Source organism: Cornus florida, unplaced genomic scaffold (genome assembly GCF_030987335.1).
Source record: "Cornus florida cultivar Cherokee Brave unplaced genomic scaffold, ASM3098733v1 CherokeeBrave_3.0.0_Hap2_Chr01, whole genome shotgun sequence".
NCBI lineage: Eukaryota > Viridiplantae > Streptophyta > Magnoliopsida > Cornales > Cornaceae > Cornus > Cornus florida.
Genome location: NW_026775571.1, coordinates 99,843,533 through 99,855,120, shown reverse-complemented (window position 1 = coordinate 99,855,120; position 11,588 = coordinate 99,843,533). Strand labels below are relative to the sequence as shown.

Here is an 11,588-nt window from a genome sequence, read left to right as displayed (position 1 = left end):
AATACCAAAATTAGCCTCCACAAATCAATACACAGATTTATTATTCTATCCAAGTCCCATGGTTATGAAAGGGTAAAAAAGTAATTTGTCTATTATCCTTGCTTTTCTTTTCTCTCCTCTATCTTATCCAAACAAAAATAACTATCACTTCTTTTCTTTTCTCCCCTGTCTATCCAAACACAAATAGAAATTATTACTATCCTTTCTTTTCTTTTCTCACTAATACTATCCTTTCTTTTCTCTCATAACTAATACTATCCAAACACACCCTAACAGTCGCACAATATTATTTCTTTGCTTCTTCAATCTACCGGAAACGAACTAAGAGCCCGCAATCGAACAAAGAGCTCATCAGTCGGAAGGTTTGATAGATTATCAAATTGTCTTAAGATTTTTGTTACTTTTTGTGGAAAATTTTCAAACCCTAGGTTTAGGTTTTGCTATGTGTGCGTACCCTAATTTAGGTCTCTGCGTGCTTCTGTGTTACATGTTGTAGTAGCAAGAGAATGTCGAACGATTTGCAATTGAAGCCGTCATGTAGCGGCTGTGGATCGTCTAAGGATCTGTATGGAAGCAATTGCAAGCACTTGACTCTGTGCTTGTCTTGCGGCAAAACCATGGCCGAGAACCAAGGAAAATGTTACGATTGCGGTGCAACAATCACTCGGTTGATTAGGGTTTGTCTCTCTTCATAAACACACACACACACTTTTGGATTATTTTTTTTAGGAACAATTATGGTTTATAATCGAAATTCTCAAATCATATACTTTTTTTTTTATATTTATTCTCAATTTCGCTATATTTATGTGATTCAATTGTTTGTCAGTGTTCAATTTAGGGATCGAATTCTCGATTTCAGTCATAATCGTGGGAAACAATTTGAGCACAATGCTGTTTTGAATTTTTATATAATTCATCTTTCACATAATCAATTTGTAATAGGAATTAATGCATATAATCTGGTTTTGTGCATTGTGTTTGCTTAATGATAAAAAAAGAAAAAAGAATAGAAAGGAAGTGAATTTTGGATATATCGTGTGTATATATGTCTGCATTCCTGCATTTTAACTCGTTTCCATTGTCATTCCAAATCAGCTGGTAGGGCATGAAAATCTGGTGGACATTGTGGTAACTGGTAAAGAATTGTGTGAGGTGACAAAAGTGCTGAATTTAGTGGAGTAAGAAATCAAAATTTAAAAAAGAGTATCTCGATATGATGATATATTTAAAATAACAGTATCCAACATGTAGTTAAGAAAAAGGAAGAAGAAGAAATTCTGGTCCCCATTCCTTTCCAATGACTATGTTGAACTTGATTTTTGAGGTATTGTAGTAGTGGAGCGATTCATGTTCCTGCATGTTGTCACTGGAGATATTGTTTTTTTGTCAGCCTAATGTGCTTTTTTACTACTTTTTTCAAATTTTAACTTTTGCATGTTTGTTAATTGACCTTTACAAACTTTTGTTATTGTTAGTGTCGTTTTCTAATTTTTGGAAGCTGAAGTTCCGTGCACATTCTGTATCTGCTCAATTCAGGAATATAATGTCCGTGCATCTTCCATCAGCGATAAAAACTACTTCATTGGTAGATTTGTGTCGGGTTTACCAAATTTTTCAAAGAAGCAGACTGCTGAAAATAAATGGTCTCTTCAGAAAGAAGGATTACAGGGACGTCAGCTTACGGATGCTTTGCGGGTACAGTGATCATAAAGTCTCAAAGTTTATAAGAACTTATTTTCCTTGTTTGTTTTGTCCCTAATGTTACACTTTATTTGCTGAAATAGTGAACTTTCTCAATAATGCAATGAAAATTCTGGTGTTGTACCTAGATGAAACCTGTAGTTAATAAAAAATTCAAGAAGAAAGCAATTTTTGTTCCCAGTAAGTGAAAAATGAAAAAGTCAAATATTATATATTTATATTTTTTGAAAGTTTATAAATTGAATAGAAGATATGTTACTGCTTTGGATAGTTGGATGCTGTTGTGTTCATTTATTTATCAATGATTTTATTAAATTGTCCCTTGCATTTTACTTGTCCTTAAGAGTTCTTATAAGAGTTTTTTCCGCACGATTAATTTGTCTGCATTAGTGTAATGTATCATATATTTGCCTGTTTTACGCGTCGTGCATGGCAAATTTAGTGGACAACCTCTTTGTGGCTTGGTCAACTGTGTGGTCATAGGTTAGGTGTGTTTTGACACCTATTGTGTTACTTGGTATTAGCAGTTAGAAGAAGGCTAAGGCTGGCTTCTTGTTCATTGTTTTTTCAGACTCCTGAAATGTGCATGTTGTTTGTGTCTACTCAAATGATACAACTTACAAGTTGACTATTTAAATATATGGTCCTTTGCCTAGTTTTTAACCTACTTTAAATAAACATATACTGTTGACATCCTTGTTCGGATAACATAAACAAATAAGCTGGTCATGGTACATTTTAATTTTGATAATGAAGACCCACTCTTTCATCAGGAGGACTAAAGACACGGTGACTTCTATTCAGTTAAATTCTTTTTAGTTACTGCAAGTTGAACATGCTTCATTCGATAGCTCAACCAAGAGAAGTGACCCTTAGCTTCAACGTTAAATATGAATAATTTCTATTCAGGGTGATAAATACTTTACTTGAATAGCTTTTTCCTTTTATTGTATTTTCTTATAAGGACTGAATTGAACTAATTAAAAATTTGATGGTGACAATCAGGGGTCCTGAGCTTGGTCAAGCTAAGATTTTGAATTGATTTGACATAACCTAGAGTATATGGTGAATATTAGTGAGTACCGAGTAGTGTATATCCCAAAAGATTGAGCTTCATGATGAAACTCTGTGGTGCCATCTATGTGTTTTTATTCACCTAAACAATGGTTCAGGCTTTGCAGTACTATTGGTCAATTTTATTGTTTTATGTTGAGACAAGTACATACTTAAGCACTATTTAAAAAAAAAAAAAAACATTCTTAAGCAAATGGTCAGCATTGAGCACAAATGTGGATTTGGTAAGGCATCTATACTTGTGTGGTCAACAGAATGTGTCTCTCTTTTTTTTCCTAGTTCTACTTCTACATGTGTTAATTTACTATTTTATGTTACTTGCCTCCATAATTTTGTAATTACATTGTGTAGGAAAAGTACAAGAATAAGCCTTGGTTGTTGGAAGATGAAACGGGCCAATCTCAGTACCATGGTCAGCTTGAGGGTGCACAATCAGCAACGTATTACCTACTAATGCTGCAGGGCAAGGAGTTTGTCGCTATCCCTGCTGGTTCTTGGTAGGCATGGCCTATATTTTTAGCACTGTTTCTTATATCTCTCTGACATAGATACATTATATTGTCAGTTATCACTGTTTTGTTGATTTTTCAGTGAGCAACACATCCCTTTTTTTTTTTTTTCCTTTTCTTTTTAAAACTTACCTTTTATCCAAGAATATCAACTTTTCTTGGGTTTGTTCAATGGGTTATCAGGAGGGTCATGGCCTATGTTAATGGTCTCATTTCATGTTCTACTTTGTGGGATAATTTATTATTATTGTATATATGTATCAATTTCAATATGATTGTTTCTGGGGTTGTAATCTATATTAATATATATTTTATGTTTGTGATTTTAGGTACAATTTTAACAAAGTTGCACAATATAAGCAACTTACATTGGAGGAAGCAGAAGAGAAGATGAAGAATAGAAGGAAAACTGCAGATGGATATCAAAGATGGATGATGAAAGCAGCAAACAATGGACCTGCTGCTTTTGGTGAAGTTGAAAAGTTCGATGACAAAGAAAGTGGAGCTGTTGGTAGGAAGGGAAGTAAAAAAACTACAGGTGAAGATGAAGAAGCCAATGCCTCGGACAGGGGAGAGGAAGATGATGAAGAAGAGGTGGCAAGGAAAAATAGACTTGGACTCAACAAAAGAAGCGGCGATGATGATGAAGAAGGTCCAAGGGGAGGCGATCTTGATTTGGATGATGATGATATTGAGAAGGGTGAGATTTTTTTTGTTTGTACCTTCCATTGCATCCAATTTGGAATGTTAAGATTTTTTACCTTTATTTATAATTAACTTCATAGAGTGTTGTTCGATTAATTAATAGAATATAAGGCTGAATTTTTTTTTTTGCTCCTCCTATCCACCTCAACCACCGAAAAAAAAAAAAAAAAAGGGAAGTCCGTCTCTACAGGCGAAGCGATTGAAATTGTAGCTGGTTCTGATTTCACCACCTCTTAGATGCCTCTTTCTTAATGTGAATATTAGTTTTCTTATTCATAGCATTAAATAATCGAGCATATACTTGACATGCATGAAAGAACAGAGGGAAGCCTTTTAGCTTGCATATATATTGAATGTGCATTAAAGACATGAAATGTTACTTGTACGTTTCTTCTGTTATGGCAACTTACTATATTGTAATTGCTTGTATCACCATTTTCTTTCTTGATAACGTACATTCGCATCATTTAGATAAAATTCACCTTTGGGCTCGTTTATTTAGTTTATCATGATAGACTTTGTTTTTATATATGATTGAGCAGCACATTTATGATGGATTGCTATTGGTTTTTGCTAGGTGACGATTGGGAGCATGAAGAAATTTTCACCGATGACGATGAAGCCGTGGGTAACGATCCTGAGGAACGGGAAGATTTGGCCCCTGAAGTTCCTGCTCCTCCAGAAATCAAGCAGGTTTGTTATTCATCACTGTAACTTTCTAGTTTATCATTTCAATGGTAAGATTATATTATTCTGCCTTCTCACTTTGAAATTGCTTTGTCGGGTTTTAAGCTATTTGTATTAAATGGCATAATGTTCATCAACACTCTTTGATAGACTTTAGTATCCCAAGTCAACCATGTGCCTAACTTGAGTAAGCCTTAGTTCATAAGCCTTTGAGGTTGACTACATAAATTTTCTTTATCACGACTTCTATGAAAGACTGTCAGAGAAATGCTGTTACTAGGATAGAAGGGCCAAGAGAAATTACCAAAGGAGGAAGATTTTTCTTCAATTAAAGATAAACTAAAGAAAACAGAAGAATGAAGACCATGAACTAACCATCAATAAGGCACATCATTTTTATAGGAACTTCCGCAAATTCGATGTGATTTCATTAATGAAGCCAGCAATGGAACTTCTCTATCTTGGTTCTTGGATGGTTTATTTCATCTTTCGCAAGGGGCTGCTATATATCCATTGGTTTCTTGCCCTACTTAAACCTACTTTGTGAGAGGTGTCAGCTGTTCTCGCCCCTAAATGGTTTCTCTTCAAGTCCTCCTACATTCCATATAGGAATGCTTAATCTTTGATTTATAGGCGTCTCTGTTACCAATGGGCCCAGAAACTAGAAGGGAGAAAATCTAAGTTGCTAATTTTAGTTTGATCTGATGCTCCTTGAAAGTCTAAGTCGCAACTATAGAGCTGTTAAAGGATTGAACTTTTCAATAATTGATGTTTAGTGCAGTTGGAATGTCATCTTGAGCTTTGGAAATGGAGTATGTTTTGTAACTTTACAGGCAACTTAGAACTCGCTTTCCCTGAGTTTGTTCTTGTCATTGAGTATGCCGAGTTCATATAGTTGTTTCTGTTTTTTCCTAGGGTTGCAATATATTAATAACCTCATTCTAGGAAATATTAGCTTCCCTCGGCATAGATTATGCAAGATGAAGTGTGCAGATAGAGGCTTTCTTGCAAGGGAAGGTGGTGGATTTTGGACCCACAGATACGGAATTTTAAAGATACGCTGTACTTAATAGAATCTGTGACAACTCCTGTAATGTAAACCTGCTGGGGACAATCCTAAAAAAAGATGAAATAGAACTTTCTTTGCAGTGGGGGCTGTCCGTGGGCAGGGCATTGTATTTTCTACCACTGGTAGCATTAAACTTCATTGCAACCCCCATTGTTGTCTTGGTAGAAATTGGCTTTGGGTGTTTTCACTTCTCATTTAACTGTTCCTGATACGCTGTGGCTTAAATCTATAATATATATATATATTGATAAGTAAAATCTTTAATAAAATTGTTTGTGGTTTTAATGGCTATATATATATATATATTTTAAATCTGCCGAGTCTTTCATATGTGATGCAGGATGAAGAGGACGAGGAGGAATCTGAAGAGGAAGGAGGACTGAGCAAATCTGGAAAAGAGTTGAAGAAGCTGCTAGGGCGAACTAGTGGGCTGAATGATTCCGATGCAGAGGATGACGACGATGATGAGGATGTAAGTTTCAGTAATGTGCAACTATTTTTGCATGCTGTACTAACAATAACACAGAAAGGACATTATTGGACCTGCTTATTGTGCTTTGTTGGTACTTGGTACCAGAAGAGAAATGAAAAGAAAAAAAAATTAATAAAAAGAAAAGAGCTGTGTGAATTTCCCCTCTACATAGTGGGCACTGGGAAAAATATGTGATGTTTTCATTGCTTTGATCCATGTTGAGAGCTTCACAAGAATTTGTTATTTGTTTCAATTTTACCTGCAACATTCTTGTCATGCCAATCATAGTTTTTTTTTTCGTTTGTCCAGGACGATGAAATTGGCCTCTCCCCTGTGCTGGCTCCAAAGCAGAAGGAAGCTCCAAAAGAAGAACCTGTTGACAACAGTCCTTTAAAACCAGCTTCGACGGGGTCTGCTCGGGGAACACCCCCCACTTCCAAGTCAGCAAAGGGAAAGAGAAAAACAAACGGTGATGATAAACCAAGTAATGGAGCACCACCAAAAAAAGTGAAGACAGAAAATGTACGTTATCCTTTGATGTCCTCCTTGATTTTATTTTATATTGCAAGTGATGAACCTCCTTGATATCAAAAGCTGTTTTTAGATCAATCTTAATGCTAAGTTCTACTTCATTTGGGATTTCAGGATGTGAAATCTGCAAAAGATGAAACTGCGTCTTCTTCGAAAAGTAGTGTCTCTGCAAAAGGTGCATCACCATCTGCAAAGACTGGACCTGTCACGGAAGATGAAATTAAGGCTGTCTTATTGCAAAAGACACCAGTGACCACACAAGATCTGGTGGCTAAATTTAAGTCGAGATTGAAGAGCAAAGAGGTATGTCATTTCATGTTTTGTCAGGGTCTTAAATTTCATTTATGTGAACTGTCTTGATATTATCACTGGTAAATTGTCCTCCAATGCCCTTTGGGCAATAGTGACTCACCGTACCGTCGGCAAAGTTAATAATCTCTATGTTGTGTTTCAGATCTATATGTAGTATATGTTCCTTCTAAAAGTATGATTTTCAAATTTGACCTGATGGGGATGAATAATTTATTAGTTGAAATTTGGGCTGTCAGCAATTTAGTTTCTGAATTAGAAAGCTCAAGGCAAGAAATTTAATAAGAGTTCAGGATGATGAGATATAGGCAATTTCTAATTTTTGGACATCCTTTTTTTTGAGTTGTTGTCTAAGTATGCTTGTTTGCTTTGCATGATGCATGTTGCTTGCACTTTTCAGATTTACAACAAAAAGAATGGTGTGGTTTGGAGATGTATCACTTTAGATAGCTTGGTGTGGTTGGCGAACCATTTTTTTTTTTTTTTTTGTCATTTCGCTGATGAAGTTTCTTGGTGCAGGACAAGGATGCTTTCGCGGCTATCCTGAGGAGAATTTCCAAGATACAAAAAACCAATGGGCCAAATTATGTAGTGTTGAGAGAGAGGTGAACTTCTCCCGATTAATGTTTTTTCTGCATTCAACTCTTCTTTCAATTGGGCTTGCCCATAATACTGCAGATTGAGGAAATTGATTAACCCAGGCACTTTCTGGCTTTGTTCTCTAAGAGAAACCGAGAATTGTGTTGTAAGATGTTTTATATTCTTGTTACTGTACCTCCTTCCTCCCACTGCTTTCCTCTACCTTGAGGGTTACAGAAAAAAAAAAGGAAAGAAAAAAGAAAAGAAAAAATGAAGAAGAAAATAGAAAAAATAATAAGATGTGAAGATCTTTGCTCAAGTCCTATCTATACGTTAACATGCTTTTTTGTTATATGCTATGTCATGAACTGTTAAAATTTGTACTAGTTTCTATCTTTCACTTGCTTGGGATATTTGATCAATCTATATTGTTTGTGTAATTTTTCGTTGTGTACAACATGGTGTTTATTTGATTTTCACAACTTTTTCTTTGGTGGTGCCTTTATGGACTCTCAGAATCAAAGCTGACTAAGTCTAAATAAAAATGTCTTGCTAATTTAATCGAATTTGTGACCTGTTTCAACTTTTTTGGTCGATGACCCGTATATTCGTGTAGTATAGACACAGCTTGGTTTACTTTTCTTAATTTTTACTTGCATTAAAGTGCTGTGAGGATTTTTTTTTTTTTTTAACCCTTTTTCATTTGCTTTAAAAGGATATCTGAAACGATGCATGGTTGTTAATAGCATGTTATAATGGTCATTGGTTACATAATTGTTGTACATTAATTTGACAATAATTGTTATTATCTTTGAAATGGACACTCGTTTTCTATCACATTGGCTCAATTGTGAAAGTGTACGTGGATTTGGCTCAACCATGTTTTGTGAAATGTGGCGAACCGTTTAGACCGTGAAAAATGCATATATTTTATTTGACTTTATGAGACCTTTTTTCAGGATGGGATAATGATGCCACTTGCCACCCCAATTGTTTGCTGGCTTAGATGCTGACTCTTTTAGCTTAAGATGTAAGCAATAAAAAGTAAAAGCATATGCTGGGTTCACAAGAGTCGAGATCCTCAGCTAAGGTGCTTTAGGTGGGCTCAACACAACTTGATCTACTTTCAGTGCGTTATTTCAAGCTGTGTTGAAACACGATTTAATTATGACGTTGCGCGGCTTCTTTAAATAAAGCATTTGTTACTTGTCCAGTTTTTTTACTAACCTAAATAGTGATTGGTCTACCTTTATTCTAGCGGCTTTATGTCTTAATTTTCAACTTTATGAAAAGTTGTGGACATTATTCATTTGCTCCTTAATTTGGGCAAGAAAGTTCTTTGAATTGCAGTGGATGTATTTCAGTAAAAGACTCGAGAAAGATAATAAGTTCCAATGCTAGAATTTTTTTATTTTTGAGGTATTTTCACACTTTATGGGTGAGACTAATTCACCCCAGGCACACGCAACACTCCACGAGTCGGACGGTTCAAGGTTCAGCCTGATTACAATTTACCCAGCAGCACTCCACGAGTCGGAAGGTTCAAGATTCAGCCTGATTACAATTTACCCAACGGAAATTGTTTACCCTGAGACACTTGAACTTTCATGCGCAATTTACCCAGCGGAAATTGTTTACCCTGAGACACTCGAACTTTCATGCGTGGCACTTCTAAAAGATGATTTAAACTATTCTTTTGTTTTAGAGGGAAAATAAAGCCTTTTCTTTTCTTTTCAAAACCATTCACAAAGTTTGAATCAAAGATATAAAGTATGAATTTTCTAAAAAAAAAAATAAAGTCATCTCATTTGATTAGATGCATAACATTAAAACAAATAGAATGTAAAGTACACCAAAAAAAAAAAATAAAAAAAATAGACAAACATCGAATACAACATAGAATACTTAACACCCATGCGATTGATGTGTTTTGTCTATTGCAAAAGATGTTGCAAGATGAGAGAGGGATATTATTATAAGTCGCATTTAGAGGCCCACATGACAGGACAAAAGTCCAACTGCAACGGACAACAACACAAGAGAAAGTCCATTGGGTTGGGCAGAGGCAGAGGGGGTAGGGGTTGTGGGCCCAGCTGCCACGGCCTTGGAGGAGCTGTCTGATAAACCAACAGCCTGGATTTCATCTTTGGTTGATTGAGGCTGAACCTCCACGTGTAGCTTTAGGCCTTTTTTGCAACTTTCAGTCTTCCCACTCGCGAAGTAGCGGATCCCTTTTCTGTCAAGGGTCACGCTATCTATGCCGTCCGTGTACATCCTAATTGGGTTGCTCACATCGCACGACTCGTATTCCTCCTTGCTTTTAAGCTCCACAACGCTTTCCTGTGCTGCGGAGTAGCTGAACCCTGCCCACTCAACCAACCCCAACTTTTAGCTCTTTTTTTGGACAACCTAAATGATCATTTGTTACAAATAAAGTACTGGTAGACAGAGCACCCTAAACCAAAATTTTTCTTAAAAAAGAAAATCTGTTTGGCAGGTGAGAAAATAGAGGAATTAGGTCAAAAAAAAAAAAAAAAAAAAAAAAAAAGGTCCATTCTTAAATTTTTATAAATAATTACAGTCACATCCCCTGTAAATTGTGTAAATAACAAGAACTTCTCTATATTTTAAGGTAGAATATCTGTTTTGTTATGGACAAAATAGCCTATGATAAAAATTGCAGAGTATTATTGGGTTTTAAGTAAACATGAGTATGACATCAGTAGACAGTAATGTAAATTTTATAACCAAAGAGGTCATGTTATTCAATCTGATAAAAAAAAAAAAAATGCGAATGTTATATTTAAAATTAGAGGGAGATCCATGTTATTTAGGAAATTTATACAAAACAAGTATGTGTAATTATCTGAAATTTTTATTAGTTATATGGGATGAAAAAAAAAAAAAAAATTTATTAGCCTTTTTGTGTCCAATTTTTTGGTCTCTTTGATATTAGAAACCTATAAACTCCCTGGAGTGATAAAAGTAAGAAAATAAATAAAAATCCATCAAGTATGTAACTAGAGAGAGAAAGAGAAGACATAGAGAGATCCACAAGGGACTTACAGATTTTGTCTCCGACGATGAAGGTTCTGCCGGAGGACCAAGAAGCGACGTCGGAAGATGGGTCCCAGCCACGGTCACCGGCGACCAGATGGTGCACCTCGGCTCGAACACATTTCACTCCAATAATCACGGAGATAACAAACAGGGCTGCTATGAAAAGCTTCGCTCGACCCATTTCCACAGTCTAGCACCTTTACCAGTAGCTTTTATAAATTTATATAAATAAATGCTAGAGAGTGAGAGAGAGAGAGATATTTGTGCTAGTGAGAGAGAGAGATGAAGTGTTAGTTAAGCAAAAGAGGGTATCTCTCCATATATCCACTTCCCTCATTTCACCACTCCCATCAGTCTTTCCAAATAACTCTCTTTCCACGTACCTTCCTTTCCTTCCTATGACCAATAAAAGACTGGTTGGTATGGAGAGTCTCTCACATTCACTCTCTCTCATTTGTCTTGTAAGTTTGAGAGATAAATAATGAAGTAATAAAGTCCTATGGGATAGTAGTTGTTAATTCTTTGTCGCATTAAAAATTAACAAAGATAATTTAGAATAATAAGAAAACAAGTGACAAATTGAATATTGTTTCTTTCCATTCCCTTTTTTTTTCAATGTTAATTAATTTAATAACTAATAATAAATAAATTTTCTTGAACATATCTGTTGGTGACAGCAGGGACCAATACTTTATTTATTTATTTTATCTGACAATCTTTTCGGGTGGAGGCCCTTTTTAGTTATTGGCCACTACCAACAAATCAACATCTAGATGCCTGTGATAATAATTATGTAACATAAAACCTTTAAATTGAAAATGCAACAAGTAAATAAAAGTATTAATTTCTTAATTTAATGGAGATGTAATAAGATGTGATATGTTGTTCT

General features: G+C 35.3%; 2 protein-coding genes across 3 annotated transcripts; one reads left to right on the top strand and one right to left on the bottom strand.

The window, feature by feature from the left end:
• The first annotated feature begins 252 nt into the window (after positions 1-252).
• Positions 253-8,954, top strand: LOC132308883 (transcription initiation factor IIF subunit alpha). Of its 2 annotated transcripts, none has more exons than XM_059807164.1 (11): positions 253-362; positions 497-677; positions 1,540-1,698; positions 3,130-3,275; positions 3,617-3,987; positions 4,570-4,685; positions 6,089-6,220; positions 6,530-6,742; positions 6,866-7,054; positions 7,580-7,665; positions 8,599-8,954. In XM_059807164.1, the coding sequence occupies exons 2-11, from the start codon at positions 507-509 to the stop codon at positions 8,606-8,608; spliced, it is 1,593 nt and encodes a 530-aa protein (XP_059663147.1). In that variant the 5' UTR covers positions 253-362; positions 497-506; the 3' UTR covers positions 8,609-8,954. The 2 variants fall into 2 exon arrangements, with proteins under 2 accessions (XP_059663147.1, XP_059663156.1); XM_059807173.1 differs by having other exon boundaries at positions 256-362; positions 500-677.
• Positions 8,955-9,433: 479 nt separating this feature from the next.
• LOC132308898 (mavicyanin-like) lies at positions 9,434-11,066 on the bottom strand. The gene is made up of 2 exons (XM_059807185.1): positions 10,706-11,066; positions 9,434-10,002 (listed from the first exon to the last, which is right to left on the bottom strand). Exons 1-2 carry the CDS (start codon positions 10,878-10,880, stop codon positions 9,626-9,628), a joined length of 552 nt encoding a protein of 183 aa, XP_059663168.1. The 5' UTR covers positions 10,881-11,066; the 3' UTR covers positions 9,434-9,625.
• Positions 11,067-11,588: the final 522 nt, after the last annotated feature.